The sequence below is a fragment of the Lissotriton helveticus genome, chromosome 3_1, assembly GCF_964261635.1.
Source record: "Lissotriton helveticus chromosome 3_1, aLisHel1.1, whole genome shotgun sequence".
Lineage (NCBI taxonomy): Eukaryota > Metazoa > Chordata > Amphibia > Caudata > Salamandridae > Lissotriton > Lissotriton helveticus.
The window spans coordinates 771,657,732-771,679,625 of NC_136061.1; the positions used below are offsets into that span (position 1 = coordinate 771,657,732).

The 21,894-nt window shown below is 45.2% G+C and overlaps 1 protein-coding gene across 4 annotated transcripts in view; it reads left to right on the plus strand.

Annotated features, from left to right (window-relative positions):
* Positions 1 to 21,894, plus strand: part of STK33 (serine/threonine kinase 33) — a 1,224,797-nt gene that overhangs the window by 617,784 nt on the left and 585,119 nt on the right. For all 4 annotated transcript variants that reach the window (XM_078680992.1, XM_078680994.1, XM_078680993.1 and 1 more), the window contains one exon: positions 10,792 to 10,880. In XM_078680992.1, coding sequence (XP_078537118.1) covers positions 10,792 to 10,880 — 89 coding nt within the window. The remainder of the gene's footprint in view (positions 1 to 10,791; positions 10,881 to 21,894) is intronic.

A 21,894-nucleotide genomic window follows, 5' to 3' on the forward strand; every position in this document is an offset into this window, starting at 1 on the left:
GTTGCTCCTATTCTGATGGATACACAGCGCTTAATTTGTGTCGGTGCTTTCCGGTGCTCAGCACCGGCACTTATTTCACATCTAAGGACATATTGTGACTGCCAATGCTTAATGGTTGCTTAGGTACACTGTATCTTTCATAGTTCATTTTCAATCTCTTGCATTCCTCAGTATTGTCTCTGCCTCGGAAGGGAAGTGGAACATCGGTGGTTACTTTTAGTGAGATTAAGAGGGAAAGAGATGTTCTGCTGCCCGGGTCACTGCACTGTGCATATTTGGGCTGAGGTCACTGACTAGGGAGAGAAGAGAGCATTGCAACATAAGGCACTGCAGTGCGGGAGAGGGGGCGGGGGGGGGGGCTGAAGGTCACCTAGCCCCTCTCAGCCTGTATTGTGCATGGCAAAATGATACAATTTGCATCCGCTGCTGCCGGGCTGGATCCTGTTTTTTCAGGAACTGAAATTTACCTATTTCGTGAGATAGGAGGCCCGGGCTTTTCTTTCCAGGAGTGGATGTGGCCTGGCCTCCCTAGTGTGAGGATGAACTGAAGCTACAACTTAGTTTCACGTACAGCGTGTTGTACCAGTCTCCACTCCGAACTGACGAGCTGTGCCGTGCTTGTAAAGCATGTGGCCTGACCTTCAGGAGCTCTTTCCATTGGCAGTGCACTCAGAGGTGCTGCAAGAGCCTGTGTTCCGCCTTCCTGCTTTTAAATCAGGTAAATCAAAGTAGGGACAACTCCGTCCTGCTGGCCTCATTTTTTTAATTTCATGTTTCTTGACGCTGCGTTGCCAACCTTATCAGAGAAAAGTACTGATCATCTCTTCATGTTTTAACATTCTACAAGGGCCTGGACAGGATTCTTATGAAAAACTTCATATAAAAATTATCTCTACTAATTCTAACATGGGAGTTCTGTCTTTGTTTACGTTAATTACTAGTCGGGGTCAGTAGAACACATTTCTGCATCTGGCGAAGTAGATGTTCAGGCCACACTATTGTTTCCACTTTTGGTGGTATTTGGTTTCCAGCTCACTAGTCCTCACAGTGATATCAATGAAAGCTTGACGTAGCACCTCAAAGATTAAACTGTATGTCTTGTGTTATGAAAGCTATGCATGAATCACAGCAGCAAGAACATGAACTTGCTAACCTATGATACTTGGATGATGCGCGTGGCATTTTTTACACATCTGCAGCAAGGGCATTAGCCACCCTAGCTAGCTTTACCAGAAGAGTAAAGACCTGCCTCATACAAACCAGTCGCTGCAATGGGCACTTTAACCCTTTGAGCAAGTCATCTACAGATTTATTTATGTACCACATTGTACTGCTTGAGAAGGACAGCCAAAAGGTTGCACGTTTGAATCTCGTTGAGGTAGCACAGCCTTTCATGCTTCTAGGATCAATAAATGGGATTTTAGCAGTTGGATAATAATAAAAAAAACTTTAATTTACACTGCCACTCAACTGTGGTAACGATTGCTACGTGAAAGAAAAAGTAGTGCCAGTGTGTGACTCATCTATGAATATTTGTATTATGATTGGTTTGTTTTAGCCCATTCGCAGCTTTGAAATTTACGAACCTGGGAACTAATGCTGGCTCTTAACCCAACTTTATTTAATGCTGTTTTCCTGCCTTGGTCTGCTGTGTCACTGTATCTCTGATCAAATATCTAACAAAGGTTGTAGTGCTAGAAACTGGCTAGCCTCAGAAGTACTATATTAATTCACATTGTGTTCCCTATAGTGTAGGCTTTTTCATATTGCCAGCGTATCACAGATAGCAGCACATGGGTGTTAGTAATATATGCTTTTGTTCTTCATATTGCAGCACCACTGATGCTGACAAAAGAATGGCCGAATTATCAGTTAGTGAAGCCTAATAAATATCTCATCACTATACAAAGGGTAATTCATTGCCACATTCAGTATGTGGACTGTGTTCTAGAGTGGGGTCGATTCGGGAGCAGTTCAGGGTGTGGGGAGGACGGACCTGTGCAGGGTCCAAAGGAGATAAAAGGTGAAGCAGCTCATGCTCAAACATGCAGCACAGGAGAGGAGCAGAGATGGCAGAGAGTGGTAGAGAAGAGCAGAGAGGGTGGCACAGAGGGCAGAGAGAAGTGAGGGGCAGAGCGGAGCAGAGAGTGATAGAGAGGAGCAGAGAGCCGCGCAGAAGGGCAGAGAGAAGTAAACAGGAGCAGAGAGCGGCAGAGAGACGCAAACAGGAACAGAGAGAGGCAGAGAGAAGCAAAGATGGCAGTGAGGAGTAGAGAGAGGCAGAGAGCTTCAGGGTGCCAAGAGTGCTCAGAGGGCAGACACTAGCATGCTGCAAAGATTAGCACAGGGTCTAAAGGGGATAGAGAACACTGCCAGGTCTAGGGTGGTGGAAGGGAGAGAATACTGCATTGTACAGAGGGGTGAGAGAGCAGCACAGTGTATAAAGGGAGATAGCGGACAATGCCCGGCCAAAGACAGTGGAGGGGCGAGACCACAGAAGGGTTATAAGGGGAGGGAGACCAGCACAGGTCGGATATGGGGTCAAAGAGCAACGCAAAATAAAGGAGGGTTGGAGAGCAGCACGTTTGAAAGACAGGTGTTAGAGTTCTTACCATGTGTGCTCATGATGGGCCTTTGTAACTCTATTTTGAGCTCAGGGTCATAAATCTAAATCTCGGTGTGGCCACACAGTCTTTCATCGTTCTGAGGTCGCTAAGATTAGTGCCATTGAGTTGGATAACAGCATTTTTAATGTGGTGTCAAGAGCCTCTCTGGTGAATATGTGCTTTACAATATACATAGTGTGGTATGGACACAGAAATGTATTTTAATATTTTGTTTATCAAAGTCTTTGCAATATATATATTGTCATTATTCCCTCTGTCTCTCTTTGACCCAGTACCTTTCATACCATCTTTTTCCTTTCCTTTTTCTCATCCTCAGCACCTCCAGCCATGCCTCCATTCTTCTTTCCATTCTTGGGTTCTTACATCCTCATTCTTTCACCATTATTCCTCCCTTGGTGCATTATTTCCTTCTTCCTTCATTTCTTCTTTGCTTTCTTTTTTCCTGCTTGTTCCTTAATCCCTTCTTTAATTTCTTCATTTCATATTCTCGAACCTTCCTTCGGATTTTCTTCCTCCTTTCTTCTTTCAATTCAACCATAGCACATCGTTCACTTCCTTTCTCCCTCCATCCCTTCAATTCTTCCTTACACATTCTTTTCTTAGTTTCTCCTTTTTTAATCCATAACAATTTCCTCTCTCCAGTACTCCCCTTCCTGCCTTCTTTTGTTTCTGCCTTCTTTAATGTATTCCTTCCTTCCTTCAACACTTCCTTTCTTTTAAACAGCACGGTACAAGCACATTTTCTTTAGTTTGCAAACTTGCCTCAGGTCCTCAAATGGCCTTTCCAAAAGCTGCGTTTTAAAACGTACACACATTCTCTAACTTGAGTTCACTTTTGAGTTGTTGTCCATATGTTATATTATGTTATGTTATATTGATTTATATTGTGCACTAATCAACCGAGAGGGTATCCAGGTGGCAAGAGTGTAGGTATGAAGAGCCAGGTCTTAAGCTTGTTGAAGAACTCAAAAAGTGAGGAGGGAACTGATGTGTTGAGGCTTGTGGATGTGGGTGGAGGCATTAAAGGAGGTGGGTGGAGCCAGTGGAGGAAGTAGGCGGAGCCGGAGAGGTGGTTGTGGCCTCCTAAAAAATGTGAGCACCTGCAGTTAGTATTTTAAAAAATTCAGCACTGTGGATACATTTGCCTGTGATGTGTGGATTGGCATAATTAATGGTATTCCCCGATTACATACTGAAATTTCAGCAATGGCGTCACTCCTCCATGGATGTGAAACATAAGAGGAGGGCCATGCATATTATATACATGCTTCTCTTCCCCGTCCACCTTAAACTTTTTTGGGGAGATAAATGCTCTCTTTTTTGATACACCTAAAAGTGCTTGGGACTGGGTGAAGGAACGTCTTGACTTCCAAGGATGAAGGTTGCCTACCCCCCTTAGAAATCCCCAACAACTCCACACCCCCCACCAGGAGGCCTGGAAAGGGTAGGGAGTCCCGACACCTGGAGACGATTGCCATTAAACAACCACAGACATAGGCACAGGAAATGTTCTTCAGACTGACAGAAACAATGCTAAACATCAAAGCACTGCATAAGTGAGATGTTGCTCTCGGGCCTCCACCCTAGTTACCTAATTGCTGCATGTTCGCATGTTATCAAAGGATATTTATATGCGGGTTGAGTCTCATTGGAGGTAGTCTTCTCTTAGCATACTCATTTATTTAGTGGTTTTTGTTTTGGGATGATTGTGGCATTATTGGTTCAAGTGAACAATGTTGATTGCCAAGTTGCAAGGTGTCCCTAGTTCATACCAGTACAGATACCTCCGGTTTCAGAAGTACAGGGTGGTTGGGTGAGCTTCACAACTTTAGTAGAGCACAGGTTTCAACAAGTGTAACCACACACGCACACTACATGTTGCTCACACATACACAAGGTGCAGTCCCTTTTCATTTACTTTGATTTCCCTTATGACATGACAAATTGGGCAGATATGTTGTGTTTGCTGGGCTCCTGCAGAGCCGACTTTATCCCTATAAGTGTTTATGCTCTCCCTCCATTAACTGCAGAATTTGTTAGGACCATGATTGGTTTTTATATTATCCAGGCCATTGGTGAGACAAGTGGGATCATCGCACTTAGCTAAGCTATTGACACAAAGGAACCTGCAAGATGCATGCCAATTTCTCCACCCTCTCTGTTTCCTCTTTTCCTCTGGAGTGTATAGGTTTTTTTCTGGGGCGGGACTGCTTGAGATTAAATAAAAATAGAATTTGTAGTACGCAACTAATACCCTGGAGTATCTAGGCGCTAATACTCTATAAACTGCAGCACATATAAGAGTCCAGGAGCAGATGTATGGTGTAGTGGTTAAATAGCTAAGTTTTTAACTTTTCCTGAAGTCAAACAGGTTTGATTTTTTCCAAAGTGCTAAAGGTAGTGTGTTACACAATCTTGCTGTGCTTATGACAAAACTCTTACCACCCCATCTAACTCTTTCAGCTCTGGGAACTATAATGTGTCCACTAGAAGAGGAAGTACGCAGGTGGCAGGACACACACTAGATGGGATATTCTCAAACAATTCCGTAATAAATTATACAAAGGTGTTACCTTTGACTTGGACTGACCATGCCACTGTGCTATTTGATCTAGTATCCCCTTAACCTCACAATAACATATTAGGACCAAAAAGGGAGATAGAAACAAGAGCCTGGAAGGAAAAAATAGTTTGGAGCAAGCTGATTCTCTACGGGGGATGGCTCGCCATCTTCCAATAGACGTAGAGGATGCCACAACTTCCTATACACATTGGATAAATGTAACAAACTAGCCCCAGTGAACTGATGGACCCCCAAACGCTCTCAGCCTTCAGCTCCCTCGTACTCTGAAGAACTGAGGGGCGTCCTAACCTCCACACATCATGGAGTTGTACCGCTGCAGTCCATAGCCAAATGTGCTGCGTCACTCTATTACCCTGTGTCCCCAGAAATGAAGATACCGAGTGATGTGCCTCTGTACAGTGAATGCAATTAAAATCAACCTCCCAGAACGCTGGTGCTTGAGGATTTCTGAGCAAGGATGGGGACAGGATGTCGAAAAACTCTCCCTAAAGTGCATTTTGGGCTTATACTGCTACCACCGACCGAGGCCTGCCATTTAACTCACCTTCCAACATCACATACCACCTTTCTGTGTCAATCACCACTCTATTATGCCCAAAGGACACTCCTAGGGCTATCCAAATCAAAATCCCATGTGCCTATGCGAAGTAGCCAGTCCCAAACACTTCACAGCTTGCCCCCCTTCACCAGTTTTTTTTTGTAAGGTGTGACTCTTGTATACGCGTTATATGTATGTGTCGTTACCTGAGATGTGCATATACCTATGCCGCCTCACCGGCGTTGCCATACCCCTGATATTCCACGTCAACACATTATAGGTCGCATCCATTGCCAAGAGTGTAAATCAACAGGCAAGTATTGTGCATGTAATTGTGCCTTCCCGTTCCCGAGCCATCCATCTCCATTAGTGTTGCTCCCCCATGTCATACCACAACCATGAAACATCAACATAACAGCACCTCTCTCTCCCTTGGCTTGAACGCAAACACCCATCTTGCCACAACCTCCCATGCATGTGTCCGACAGCAAAGCTTAGACCTAGTGTGCAAACACTGTCCTTGCGGTAAGTCTATTTGGGACCAGAAAAGACACCAGTTGTTACCTATTGCGCCTTGTCCGATAGCTGCACTTCGGTGTGGGAACTGCACTGAGCAGTCTGGGTCCCACCAATCAACCCCTCACCAGGTCAAGACAATGAGCCATCACAGGACTTATCACTCCAATGGAGTCGCAGCTCCATCAGCTGCCATCACGGCTACCCCTCCGTCGGTGATAGTGTTTTCTTCCTCCAAGGCCGTCCTGCTTGGAGCCCCGCAACAGGTTCTAGATCCTTCTCGGGGGCCAGGACCTCGTATCTATTTGTGCCGAGCAAGGAGAACGCCAACACCATCTGCGTCCGCTACTTAACAGCTTGCTCCGCTGATAGACGAGTGCATAGCAAATGGGGGTGACAGCAACAAGGCTTACTTCTGCTCTAGTACAGCATGTCTCTCGGTCCCCCTTGATTCCAGGCAGGTCCTTGACCTCCTTGGACCGCCGGCATGTGAAAGAAATGGGACACGTCTGAATCCAAAATCCGAAGTCGTGCTGGGAAGAACAAGGCATATGACAGCCCCAGGATCCAGAGCTGTGTGTTAACAGCCCCAAAAAGTGTTTCTTCTGAGCTTCTGCTGTATAGTCCGGATATGCTGTAATGAGGTTCCCACTGTACCGCCAGAGGCCTTTTTGCTGGAACGTCTGCAGCAGCAGGTCCCTGTCTCTGAGATTTAGCAGACTGAGGGGTGGTGGGGCAACTGGCCAATGATTTCGTGCGCCCGCTCGATGGAAAAGAACTTTCAGATTCTATAGGCCAGAGCCATGGATGTCAGCCAGTCCTTCATGGTTAACTCCATAGTTGGACCCTCTGACTTCTCTGGGAAGCCATGAAAGCAAACATCGTTGTGCCTAAAGCTCCCCTCCGCATCCTTTGCCTCTGTCTTTAGCTCTTGCACCTCTGCCTTTAGGGTCTTTAGGTGCTCTTGCATGCTCGCCATTGTGGGCCTTATTGATGTCATAGAGTATTTTGCGTCTTCCATTCTATTCACCAGCCTGGCATGATCATCCGAAAGCCACTGTCCTTCAGAAGCCCCTGGGACGACCGCAGTACCTCACATCAACAGCCCAGGCCCCAGTCTCTTTGTACTGTGGTGAAGAGAAGCGCGGGGCACCTTCCCCTCCATCACAGAAACTCCTCTTCACTGGTCAATCTCCTCAGGCCCCGTGCTGCCTCCTGCTGCCACACTTCTGTTCACCCTTGCAAACAGCCTGCCTGGGCTCAGCCATGTCCTTCCTACAGCCGTTGGCCCCCTTCTGCAGGCAAGCACCGCCTAATAGGTGGAGTCCAGTCAGCTCCTTCGTCTGTCGCATCTGTTCCCCAGCTCTGATCCTCAACCAGCGGCTTCAACGTTGCTGTAGCAACTCACCATGCGGACAGCCACAGTCGAAACAGTACTGTATCCGCGTGCAGATTGACCAAGGCGGATCTGCGGTGTTGATTTTATTTTTTTAATTTATTTATTTAAAAGGTTTTATATAGCGCTGGCTAGACCCGGAGGGATTTACATGAGTATCAGACCATAGTTGCAGGTTACATTGTTACAAAGGTTACACAGTTAGAGCATAGCTACATAGTTACATGATAGATCGAGACAAGCAATAAGGACAGTATGCGTAAGGGAAAAAGCAGGCAAGGGAAGAGATTCAGGGGAGAGGGGGTAGGAACAGGGGAAGTAGACAGCGAATGAAGGAAGGAGAGAGGAGGGGGAGGGGGAAGGGGAGACACACAGAATCAACGAAGAGGGGTAGGGTGACGGGGCACAAACCGGTAGACGAGTAATAGCTGCGTCCAAAGTCCATTCAGCTGTGATCCCAGGGGAAGTGGTATCATTCCCCCAACTCCTTTGTGAGAGGCTCCCTTTACGCAGTGGACTCTCTCAGAGGGGTCTCTGAGACTCCAAGGCCTACCTACTGGATCCTTCTCCAGGATCGTTGATTCTGCTTGAACTCTTGGCGGCATTCAATACCATCTCCCCAGCTCGCATGACTCAGCAACTGCTGGGAGGGCCCTGCAGCTTCTCCACACTGTTATGACTGGTAGAACCCACATTGTCAGTTGTGGAGGCTTTAAAGAAAAGGCTTTTGGCCCTCCTTGTGGAGTTCGCAAGGGATCTTCGCTCAGCCCCACTCTTTAATCTCTATGTGACCCCCTTGGCAAAAATGGTGAGATTGTTTGGGTTCCAGGTGCTCTCCTATGCGGATGACACACAAATCATTGTTTCCCTATCTAATGATTTGCAAACGGTTGCTCAAATGTTCAATCAATGTATGTCCTGTATTATATTCTGGATGAAGGAAAATGCATTAAAAATCAATGCAGACAAAACTGAGGGACTAGTCTTTGGACCACAGACTTCCATCTGGTCTACTGCCTGGTGGCCCATAGATTGCGCTCCCCTTCCTGTTCCGGTTAAAACTGCAAAAAATCTTGGGGGCCTCTTCGACGAGGGCCTGTGTTTTGATGCCCCGGTGAACCATACAGTAAGCACCTGCTTTTACATCCTTAAAATCTTGAGGAAAATATTGCTGTATATCCCATTGGAGCTACACCGGCCCACTATCATTGCACTAGTCACCTCCCGGCTGGACTACTGCAACGCTCTGTACCTTAACATCAGAGCAAGCTCCCTGAACAAGCTTCAGGTGTTACAAAACGCTGCAGCAAGGCTGATACCACTTGGCTGCTGCATATTTATGAATCCCATTATACATGACGAGTTCACCTTGTCATTAGCATGCAAGTGGTTAACATACCGAAGTATCAGTCAGCCAGAGAAGGAATCTTAGCCTTGGACTCAAGGTTCTGAACTTGGTGTACAAGGCAATGCATAACAATGGCTCATCATATCTTAAAACCATGTTTCATTGGTATACACCAGGGAGGGCCTTGAGATCCTCTTCTCTAAATTAACTGTTTTCTCCCAGATTTCGCAGGTCCAAGTGGGGTGGCCTCTCATTCTCTGTGGCAGCCGCTAAACTCTGGAACTCTTTGCCTCTTCCCATTTCCAAGGCAGAGTCGCTTCCATTCTTCAGGAAACCTTTGAAGACCTGGCTCTCTGCCTACTAGCTGTTTGTTGGTGTTCTTACTCCTCCCTGTTCGCTTGGCGCCTTGACACCACTTGGTATAAGTGCGCTTTATAAATAGTATCCTAGCCTATCCTATACACTGCTGGCATGCACTGTTCACCGGGTGGAGCCCATTTGATCCCCCTTCTGCAACCATGGCCTTCCATTGCTGATCTTCATTGCATGGCTCCACTGTGCCTCTCCTCGCAGTCTGCTGCAGTCCTCTCTTTACTGTTGCTCCAGGTCCCAGGGCTAGAGGGCCATGTGGGCTGCAGTGCTTATCTATTGCTGGACTGGTCTTCCTTGCAGAGTTTGGTTTCACCGCCTCTCCGGCAGAAGTCGCCGAGCTTGCACCAAGGACATTGCACCAGTCGGTGAGGGCCTCCCCGTGCCATGCCGGTTTGGAAATGGCAGAATTTTTGCAGGCCGGACAGGAGCTTCACACTGGACTTTGCATTGCAATACCTCATCATTTGGATCTTCAACAACAACTCAGGACCACGCACCACAGCCTCGCTGCACCTTGGAACCAATGCATCACTTCGGCTGCACAATTCATCTTTGATGTGGATCCTGGCAACTCTTCGCAAGCCAGGATAGAAGGTACTTTGTTCAGTAGGTCTGACTCGGTACCTGTAGCCGGCCCGTGCTCCATCACAGTCGACCTGAACTTGTGACTTTGTCCTGGTCCGGCACAACCAGATATCCACAATTTGCGCTTTGTGCTTTTTGGCGAGATTTTTACAAAAATCTTTTCAAATTGGATATCCTCAGTTTGGATTGGATTTTTGTCACATTGATCTGGTTTTATTTATAAACAAAATATTCTATACCGCTGGGAGACCCTTTGTGGTGTTATTTCACTGTGTTACTGTTTGGAGTGTTCCACAAATACTTTGCAGACGGCCTCTGAGTTAAGCCTGACTGCTCTGTGTCTAGCTAACCAATAGTTGAGCACAGTTTAATTTAGGGTTTGCTTACGACTTCACCCTGAGATAGTTGTGGTTGCTGCTTGAGAAGGGTCCCACCCCCCCTTAAGCAGTAACCCAGTTTCTTTCAACAGATACATAGGATTACAAGTAAGTAACTTTTCAATAGACCCTATATATTACACTATCCATATTGAAATAGCTGCACAAATTACCACTACTGAGCATGTACAATCAGTAGATCTTTAGGTAACTTCCCCACTGTTAATGCTGTAAACCATAGGGTCACCGTCTAGAGTGTAATTTGCAGGTGTGGGTATATCTAGACTGGCTTTGGATGTACAAACATTTATTTCGGGCAATTTATCTGGTCAATGTAATTATATGTGGAAAGCACCTCACAAAGAGAACTAATAGTATTGGATGTGTTAGTTGTTATTGTTTCCTCAAAGAATAAGATTTAAACGAGCCATTGTTTTTTTTCTTACAGATATAGTTCACAGAGATCTAAAACTGGAAAATATTTTAGTGAAAACCAGAGATAATGAAAATGATAATGAAATGAAGCTAAATATAAAGGTAAACACCAAAATTAAATTACAGTAAGAATGTACACTGAAATGTGACTGCTCTAGGCATTCAGGATTGTATATGATATTAAAATTACAGTGATTATCTGATATATCTGGCAAGCTGCATCAACATCTTCAAGCACTACATCCGCCCTTCTGGTGCAAATGTTTTTTCAGAAAATAGATAGGTTTATTGTACTTTTAGGTCTGAAAAATAGTAACCACCCATTTTCTGGATACCGAGTGTATTTCAGGTGTTTCATTGGTACATGTAGAAACTGCTAAATGAAACACTGTGCCTTACTACCTTTGCCAAACGCTGGATGAATTTTAGATATGTGGGCTTATTCCTTTAATATAGTTAAATACCAAAATATACAACTCTCCTATATTGAGTGTGCCTCTGTATGCCAAACCGTTCTTCCCTTATTGAAAAAACAATGCAACATGATAAAGTGTAAAATAATACCACTCCAGGATAGCCTCACTTAGAAAACACAATAAAGCACAGCTGGGCTTATAAAATAATTCAGGCTCCCTCCCTAAAATTTGTCAATTGGGATTACCTACACAAATCACAAATCCTGCCCCCAAATTAAAAGCCATAACTCTCGTCCATGTATGTATACAAACACATATGTGAAATGTCAAGTTTCTGATACATACATCTGCCTTGTGGATTCCTCACCTTGTGAATATCCCCTCGCGTCAGCAACGTTCGGAATTTTTTCCTTGTAGCACGCCGGCGTGGACGACGTCATAGGAACGCGGCATCGCGCGCGACTCCGTCCGACGTCACCGACCCCTTATTAGGCCTACGTCGGCGTGATGACATCAGTTCCCTTTTTTCCGCGTCATCGACGCTAACGGTTTCGGGATCTTCTGTGGTTACAGATTGAGACTTTGTTGCTTTTTGTCTGTTACTGTTTCTGTTCTTCGTCGAGGATGTCGTCAAAGAAGACGGGTTTCAAGCAGTGTGGCTCGTGTGCCCGAATGATGTCAATCACCGATCCACACGAAGATTGCTTATGGTGTTTAGGACCGGATCATGACGTCAAGGGCTGTCGATCCTGCTCAAAAATGAATCCGAAGGCTCTGCGAGAGCGAGAAGCTAAACTTTTATTAGCCAAGATAAAAGGTAAAGAAGCCGGTAGATCTTCGAGATCAAGATTGAGACACTCCAGATCGAGACCGAAGTCAAGATCGAAGTCACGATCGAGGTCGCGATCGAAGTCACAATCGAGGTCACGATCGAGGTCGAGAGTCAGATCGGAGTCGGCGTCGAAGTCAGCTTCTGGGCATGTTTCGAGTTCCTCGAAGAGAAAACATAAGAGGAAGAAGCATAGTTCTCACCATCATTCGGGGTCTTCGGACTCTAAGAAGAAGTCTTCTCGGAAGCATCACAAGGACTTTGTATCTCCGTCTCCTGCTGGTGGTACCACTCCGGTACGATCTCGAGAAGATACACCGGAGCCGGAACTGGATCAGAATCCGGCTTCGGGTCAGTCTTCGGAACATGATGAGATCGCGGAGTTCCTCAGTCTCCGACTCCGGAGGATGAACCGAAAAGTCATACGGATCAGGAGGAACCGAATCCAATACAGCCTCCTACGAATCCACCAATGGGTTCTTACCCTTCTTTTCCTGGTCCTGGTACGGATCCATCGCATTTCTTAAATGCTATGTATGGAGGATATGCAAGGGCAATGTACCCCACTGGAGCACCTGCGGGTCCTATGGGTCCTTTGTCTTTACACTTGGGTGTCCCCCAAGCTTATGCACCGGCGCCCTTTATGCCTTTTATGCCGACTCCATATCCTTTTTGGATCGGTACGGCGCCACCGAGGTCATCGACTCCGCGCACGGCTTCGCCGACTCCGGAGCGACCTCGGAATTTGGATCGAGGCTCGACACCGGTTCCTGTTTCTCTACCTCCTGTTATTCCAGCTCCTCGGTCGACGCCGGCTCCAACTCCATCGGAGTCGTTACCGGATTCCGTCAACTTCGATCCGTATGGAGTGGTCGAGATGTAGATCCCAACGTCTATTGGAGGAGAAAGAGTATTTGGAACCTGAAGTGGAGGAAATTCAAGAACATGATGATTATTTTGAAGATCTTCATTCTGCAAGCAGTCTTGAACTTTCTCCTGAATGGGGTTTACCTGTAGTTTCAGATGCACCCTCCAAGGATGTGGTACCATATCATATGGTAATTAGAAAAGCTGCTGATTTGCTAAACTTAACTTTACCAACGGTTGAGTTCAAATCTAATATCCTTACAGAAGTTTTACATTCACCTTCTTCTGTCATTGAGCCAACTTTGCCTTTCACTGAAGCTCTGACCGAGCCAATTCTGGAAGTTTGGAAAAAGCCTTTGTCTGCACCTGCAGTGTCTCGATCGGTGGCAAGACGTTATAGGGTGGCTCCTGGAGATCCTGAGTTCTTGTCATCTCACCCTTCACCGGAGAGTCTGGTGGTTCAGGCTGCTTGTGCAAATAGATCAGCAGGCTCTTTTCCCCAAGTTCCTGGAGATAAAGACTCCAGAAAATTGGATCAAGCCGCTAAGAAGGTCTTTTCCTCAGGTAGCATGGCCTTAAAATTAACAAATGCTACTTGTTTACTTGGTAGATATGTGCATGCCCTAATGGAGTAGGTCGAACAATTGTCTGCTAAACTTCCAGAGGAGGACAGAAAAAACGTTAATGAAGTTGTTTTAGACACTCAGGCAGCAGCCCGCCAAGTTACTCAGAGTGGCATGGACACTGCAGATTCTGTGGCTAGAGTAATGGGTTCTTGAGTGGCTACCAGAAGAGCTGCTTGGTTAAAGTCCTCAGAGTTTTCCGCTGATGTACAGGCTACTCTTTTGGATTTACCTTTTGACGGAGTTGGTCCCTTTGGAAAAAAAGCGGATACGGCTTTGGAAAGGTTCAAAGATAACCGAGCGACGGCTAGATCTTTGGGCTTGCAGATGAAAGGTACAGCCACCAGGAAGTCCAGGGGTTTTGGCAGATCTTCTTTTTGTCCCCTCAGACAAGGCCAACAACAGCAGCAACAACAGTGTGGTATTGGGTTCAAATCAGGCCTACATACTCTGCTAAACTCTCGAACACCTTAGTATAGAAGTTGGCACGGACACTGGAAAAGGTAAAAGACAAGTTTATTAAGACCCCATGGGGTGGTGATACATTCCAACAGCACCCTTCGGTAATGTAAGAAGTAGCACACCGAACTTCGGTGTGCGACCTCTTTTATATAGTTTAATAGCAATAAAAAGATAGGCGGTTACAAGTTTACACATTTTAGGTACATATAAGGTCATTTTTGGAACACAGCCAACACGTGGGAGGAGTTTCGACAGCACTGGTCAGTTAGCATGAACATTCCTGAAGAGTGACCAATTGGTGCGTAATGCGCATGTGCGCTTGACCAGTACTAAAAATAGCCTGTTGCCGAGCAGACTAGTGACCATGGGTATCGAGAAAGGACAAAAGGGCATACTGACCACGAGGCAGCGTGTTCATAGGAAACGGAAGGCAGAAGGATTCAAAATGGCCCCCGTTCGTTTTGGTCAAGTTAACAGAAAAGACCGTGTAGCTGTGCTAAACGCTAACTCAGGAGCTGCCAAAACACGACAGACGGCCCTTTTAGCGTTTAGCAAAAGCTACCTCATAGTGGACATAGTCAGAATGTTCATCCTCAATGTCAATAGCCATTATTTTCAATACTTCGTCACTGATCAGTTTCTCTTGTTTGTCAATAGCTCGTTTGGACGGAATACAGGCTGTGATACATACAGAACATAATGTAGGGCCACATTGAATACATAGACAAAGGAAAAATAATACTCCAATAAAAACACAGAGAATCGTTAATAATTTCCAACCCCAAGTACTAAGCAGAGTCCAGAACCAACCAGAAAAAGTCCATGTTCCATTTTCTGGGTGGATCTCAGCAGCTATCTTATGTAATTTTGTAATCGAATCATATACAGAAGGTGAGTTATCTGGTACGTACACGCAACAACTACTTCCGATGACGCGGCATGCTCCACCCCTATCAGCTAGTATCACATCTAGAACCATTCGATTCTGGAGCGCCACAATTCTGGTAATTTGCAATTCCTCAGTAATATTCCCTAAAGCAGAGGCAGTTTCGTTGGCAACGGCTTCCACCACACGCGTAAGCCGCCTTATCTTTCTGCTATTTAATGCAGCTCCTACGAATGAAAATAACCCCAAATTGAAATCTACATATTGTTGTAAAGTGGTATCAGTCTGGTCTATTTCATCAAGATCTATTGTTCGTTTCACTCTATTCAATATGAAATCATGGTACAAAACATAATCATTGTGATACATGGGAGGAGCAATAAACACAGGTGGTAATACAAATGCTACATAACACGTTCCTAACCATCCCAAAGGTAGACGGTGATATCCCTTATTTCCACAAATAAAATATGTGTTATGCGAAGCCACAAATGCAATTCCAGTTGGTGTATCAAAGGTAAGTGTAATATTACATTCACTGCGACCTACGGGGATTGTACCTTTATTTCTAATACACAAATCTGCTTTTGTATCGATCACGGTTATTATATGCATGTTCGTCACATTTATGAGTCTTTGATTCGTATATACACGAGGTGTAGAAATATTGTCCGGACGATATTCTTCCCATTCGAATTTAGTTCCTTCAGCATGTGGATAGCCATCTTTATCGTTATAGCATATTTTATTCAACCGAAAAAGTAATCCACCTTTCGTTGGCCATCGCAGAGTAAAAAGAAGAGTGTACCAAGCATGACAAGAACCATTATGAGAAAACGGGAGAGGAATGAGTGGTGTTCCTCCCTTCTTCTGATGTCCGGGCAACATCCCACATACCCAACAATTGGACGTGTTGGTCATGTTATGAGTATGATGCAGAATCTTAATAAAACTGTTATTCAAATAAGTCTGCCTATGCCTTTCTTCGTGAAAAGGCAGAGTGAAATGAAAATGTTCAGACGGACTTGGAGTGGTGGGCAGTAAATGTTCTCGTGCAGGAAACAACAGTTCTATAGTCCAAGCTAATACTGCGATCACCACTACGGTCAAGACAAACAAAACAGCACCAAGAATTCTCCCTCTCCGTGTCGAAGGAGATGCCATAGTTCACAAAACAATACTCTTCAAAAGCAACACTAAGCGAGAAAAATTAAAACGATGGTTCTGAACCGAGGCTGCCGTTGATTTGTTCTCCGGGATTCAAGACGGGTGTCGCTACACTGGGCAGAACTGATCCCCCCCCCTTGATATTCCCGGCTTCCGTTTCACAAACCTCAGAGCGGTCACCAACCAGTTTCAAAAAGAGCACAAAAGAAATCTTATTTCCTGGGGCGTAGATTGTACTTCACTTTATCAGAAACAACGTGGTCCGGGAAGGCTCCCTCCAATTCATCAGGCGTGACAGCTGGGCTCTTTTCTGTATCCAAAATCTTTCTGTAGTCGGATAGCACCACAGGGCTCACCAGATCCGGAGAGACGCGTCGGCAGTGCGTTGAATGAATCCACCGCTTCTTGTTGGTGACTCTCACAGCAGTTCGCGTAGCCAGCAGCACTTGCTCAGGGCCATGCCATCTCGGTTCCAAACTGCTGGATCGCTCAAAGATTTTGACCATCACGTGGTCCCCAGGACGGAGATCGTGAGCCTCACCAGCGGAGTTATCAGGGAGCGCCTCTCGAACCTGTTGATGAATAGAAAGCAAATCATTTGTTAATCGTGCCATATAATCGTTCATCATTATACAAGGCATATCATGTATCAAACGAGGTTTCGGAACTCCCCAGATATTCATAGGCCTTCCAAACACTACTTCATAGGGTGTGAGGCCAGACCGAGAATGGGGCACTGATCGAATGGACAGCAATGCCAGAGGCAAAGCGTCCGGCCATTTCAGAGATGTCGATGCCACTATCTTTGCTAGCTTCAGCTTCAGAGTTGCATTATATCTCTCCACTAAACCTGCTGATTGCGGATGAAAGACAGCATGGAATCGTTGTTTGATTCCCAATCCTTTCAAGACATATTCCACTACTTTTCCAATGAAATGAGGGCCATTATCACTCCACATAAGTTTACAAACACCGTAGCGCGGGAAGTACTCCTTGAGTAGCACCTTAGCTGTTGTCAATGCTGTATTGTCTTTCGTAGGGTAAGCCTCAATCCATTTGCTGAAGGCACACACCACTACTAGGACATACTTGAGATTATTACAGCGTTCCAGCTGGATGTAATCCATTTGTAGTACTTCGAATGGTGCAGTAGGTGGAACAAACCCACCTTTAGGAGTATGAGTCCCTTGTCCAGGATTGTGCTGCAAACATATCAGACAGGTCTGCACTACTCTCTTAGCCGTGCTAGCAATGTCAGCATTTTCCCAAACTCGTGTAAGCAATTTAGTAATTGCGAGAGCTCCAATGTGTGCCAGTCCATGTGTCATTTGCACCATTGTTTGTAAATAGGCCATGGGTAGTTTCCATTTCTCCATATCTTTACTACGCCAGCAACCCTCATCATCCAATACTCCTTCAGTGGCCCATTTCGCAAGTTCTGCCTCTGATGCTGACTTCTGTATATCTAGTATTTCTTCTCTAGCATCATGCCACCGCTCAGCTTGTGACTTCACCACATACATGGGGCAATTATTTTGCAGCATAGCGGTCTCTCTCGCAATGCGGTCTGCAAAGGCATTGCCTTGCCCTATTTTGTCCGTCACCTTTTTATGTGCACTGCACTTGACTATTGCAACTTTCTTTGGGCATAACAGTGCATTCAGGAGATCGCGCACCAACTCTCCATGCATGATGTGTACTCCGTGTGAAGTCAGGAATCCTCGTTCCTTCCAAAGTAGGCCAAAATCATGCACTACTCCAAAAGCGTAACGACTATCCGTGTAAATGTTCACACATAATCCAGCACTTAACTCACATGCCTTCGTTAAGGCTATTAACTCAGCCGCTTGAGCCGATTTTTGGGGTATCCGTGCTGCTTCTACCACAGTCTTAAGTGTCGTGATCGCATAAGCTGCGGAAGTCGTACCATCTGGTAGCCTCACACATGACCCATCAACCCACAGTTCCCCATCTACATCTGGAAATGGCGTATCCTGTAAATCGATACGACCCTTTGTCTGTTCCTCAGTCAGAAAAACACAATCATGTTGTTCTTCCTTCTGGGTCTCAGCAACAGGATCCGGCAATAAAGTAGCAGGATTTAGTGTTGCACATCGTTTTAGTGTGATGTGCGGCGCCAACAACGTTAGCTCATATCCTGTCAAACGGGCACTAGTTAGATGCTGTGTTTTCGTTTGATTCAGTAACGCATCTACTGCATGGGGAACTAGCACCAACAATTTGTGTGACAAAACTATTCCCTCACTTTGTCGTATCGCAACTGCTGTTGCTGCAACTGCTCGAAAACATCCAGGCAATCCTCGAGCCACAGGGTCGAGTACCGCCGAGAAGTATGCACAAGGCCTCTGTTTATCTCCGTGTGTCTGCACTAACATTGACAATGCACACCCATCCTTCTCGTGTACATATAATGTAAAAATCTTCGTGTAATCAGGTGTACCTAACACTGGTGCAGAACAAAGAGCTTGTCTCAATTGTTCAAAAGCATTCTGACATTCATCCGTCCATTCAATGGGAATCGGTGTATCTTTAGACAACAATGCTAACAATGGTTTAACGATATGTGAAAAACCCAATATCCATTGCCTACAAAAAGACGTCAAACCTATAAAGGCGCGAACATCTTTCTGAGTGCGAGGAACTGGGGTGTCTAATATTGCTTGAATTCGATCTGGTGTCAACGCACGGCCCTCCTTAGACAAAAGATGACCGAGGTAGGTCACCTTTGGTCTACAATATTGCAACTTTTTCTTCGAAACTTTATGATTATGTTTGGCCAGGAAGGAAAGCAAGGAAAAGGTACTCTTCTCACATTGTTCTGGCGTGTCTGCAGCAAGTAAGATATCGTCTACATATTGAATGAGAACCACTCCCTCTTGTAGGTCAAAGGAATCAAGCTGCCTTTTTAATGCCTGACTATAAATGCTAGGACTTTCAGTATAGCCTTGAGGAATTCGACAGAATCTGTACGATTTATTATTTAATGTAAAGCCGAATAGATATCGACTGTCAGGATGTACAGGGATCGAAAAGAAGGCGTTCTTCAAATCAATGACCGTAAAAGTAGTCGCCGTCGGTGGAACCAACGTAAGCAATGTGGTGATGTCAGATACCACTGGATACTGAGGCACTACTATCTTGTTTATTTCCCTCAAATCAATAATGAAACGGTAAACTTTAGTATCGGTATCTCTCTTAAGGATCGGTAAAATTGGACTATTACAAACATTGTAAGGAACTTCCTCGACTACTCCTGCCGAAATCAAATCATTTACAATGTGTATTAAAGCAAGTTCACCTTCTCTAGAAATCTTATATTGCGGGACACGTGGTAGAGATACTCCCTCCTTTACAGTAATATGTACTGGAGGGATTAACATCTGCCCCACATCCGTGTCTGAAGTGGCCCACAACGTGTTTGGTAAGGAGGCCAATACTTCAGATTCATGGAGAAAACACACTCGCTCAAAGTCTGGGTAATTCTCATTCAGCACAACTCGCACTCCTTCTGGGGCACAGCGAATGGTAGCTCGAAAGTGTTTCAACATATCGAGTCCAATAATATTATCGGGTGTATTTGGAGACAACAAAAAGGGACAAGGGGCAGCAAATTTATCAACATGAAATGCAACTGGTTGAGACAGTGGGCTAGAAGTAGGTGTTCCATCGAACCCTATTGCTGTAATTACCTCGCCAGACAGGGGAGCCCTTGGAACCAAGTGTTTGGACAAAGCGCTACGAGTAGCTCCTGTATCGACCAGAAATTGATCAGTAGAACCCAAAACATGTGCTTCTATGTATGGACCCCTCTGATCAACTGGTACCTCAACCGATTCCACACCCCATCCTACGCAATCCTATGCGTAATGCTCATCCCGTGGTTCAGCAGGATCACCCTCATTTATCTGACATTGATTGCGGTTATCAAACATATTATAATCTGACTGACCACGACCCCTTGCTCCATATCCTCCACGATCGTTCGTGCCATAACCTCCTCTTGACCCTCCATAATAATTCCTAGATCTCCCACTTCCTCGTCCCCTCAAATTACGCTGCTCTCGAAACACCGGACAGTCTGCAATCCAATGCCCAAACTGTTTGCAGTATGCACATTGATTCACAGAAATGTCAGAACGAGGGGGAGGAGCATTACTGTACGATCCTCGCCCCCCTCTATTGTTCCCTCTCGTAGCCTGAACCTGAGCTAACATTACCTTCGTTTTCAATTCCTTCGCCTTCTTTTCACTACTTTCTTTCGCCTCCAATTCCTGTCTTTCATAATATTGAGCCATAGTCAATAAAGAAGCAGGGGTTGCTGTGGTCCATGAACTTTCACTCGCTTTTAATCGTTTCGCAATCTCCGGTAGGAGATTAGCTACATACTTATCAACGAATAGATGCCTGCCAGTATCTTCTGTCAATAATTGACCACTGTAATCATGGAACGCTTCCTCGAAGCGAGAGAAAAAATCGGAAACTGATTCATCCGCTTTCTGCTTACAAGAGGCTAATATAGTCCAATCAATCTTTTTAGCGGGAGCAAGAGTCTTTAGTTTTGTTAGTATGGCCCCTGGAAGGTCTAATATTAACTGACACGGCTTACATGCTGGTTCTCTATCTAAATCAGCCTGAACAAGATCTTTCCAAGTGGCCCCGAGAGTCGTGAGGTCATCAAACCTACGAATGGCTCTCCACATATCAGGGGGCAATATCAACCCGAAAAATAGATCAATATCAACTAACTTCATGATACATGAAGAAATTGCACTTTCAACATTTTCATAAAAAGCCGCAGGGTTTTTACGGGGATCAGGTAAAGCATTCTTAAGCGCCATGACATCTGCTCTATTCCAAGGCGTATAAACCCAATTATATACAAAATACCCTTTCGCGTCTTTGGAGCTTTTATCATCATCTGTGCCATCCCCTTTATGAGGGACATATAAAGGCGCAGCTTCTCGCATAGGTCTAACATTAATCGCAGCGATCTTATCTGTTTCAAAGATAGGGCATTCTTTGGATATCCCCGTCGCTCCGGACGTAGACGAATTCTTCGACTTTTCCAACTCCCGTAGCCGTGTCGTCTCATTACGCAGTTCAAGCAAACGCTTGAAGAAGTCGTCCGCATCTGAAAGAACAAAAAGACCTTTACGAAAATTCTCACGATCCTTGGATATCTCCTTAGGTTCTAACTCGAGAGAATATTTTCTATACCGCTCAACAACTTCATCTCCAAAATGATCAAAAAAATACAGTCGTTCCTTATCAGACCACTGTTCCATTTGTTTAGTAACATCAGAAACAGTAACAGTATTATTATTTAGCTTTCGCGCAATTGAGCGCAATTCCGCAGCTCGTTCCGTATATAACCTGGTACGCTGTGTTCGATCACTATCCTCGTCCGAGTCCTCGTTCGGAGCCGTAGGTACGACGTACGGAGGCGGACAACGATCTAGTAATGAAAAATCATCCGTTTCATTAGTAAGGACTGGATAGAGAGGACGCCTGATAGGGAATTGACCATTAACCTGTAAATTACGTTCTCGTCTCTCCCTCTCTTTCTTTTCCTGTAATTCCTTCTCCTGTAGCTGTAAAGCTTTGTCATGTGCAGCCTTCCGCTGCACTTTCTCCGCCAAGGCTTCCTCACGCTTCACTCGTTCACGCACCTCCTTCTCCCACATACGCACACAATCGAACATATCTTGTCTAGACCTTCGCTGAAACAAACACTGCTCTACATACTGTACCTTTCGAAGGTCAAACGACCCATATAGTGGCCACTGTAATTCACGATCAGTCTTAGTATACTTATGCCATAATGTACTATACATTATAGGTGGAA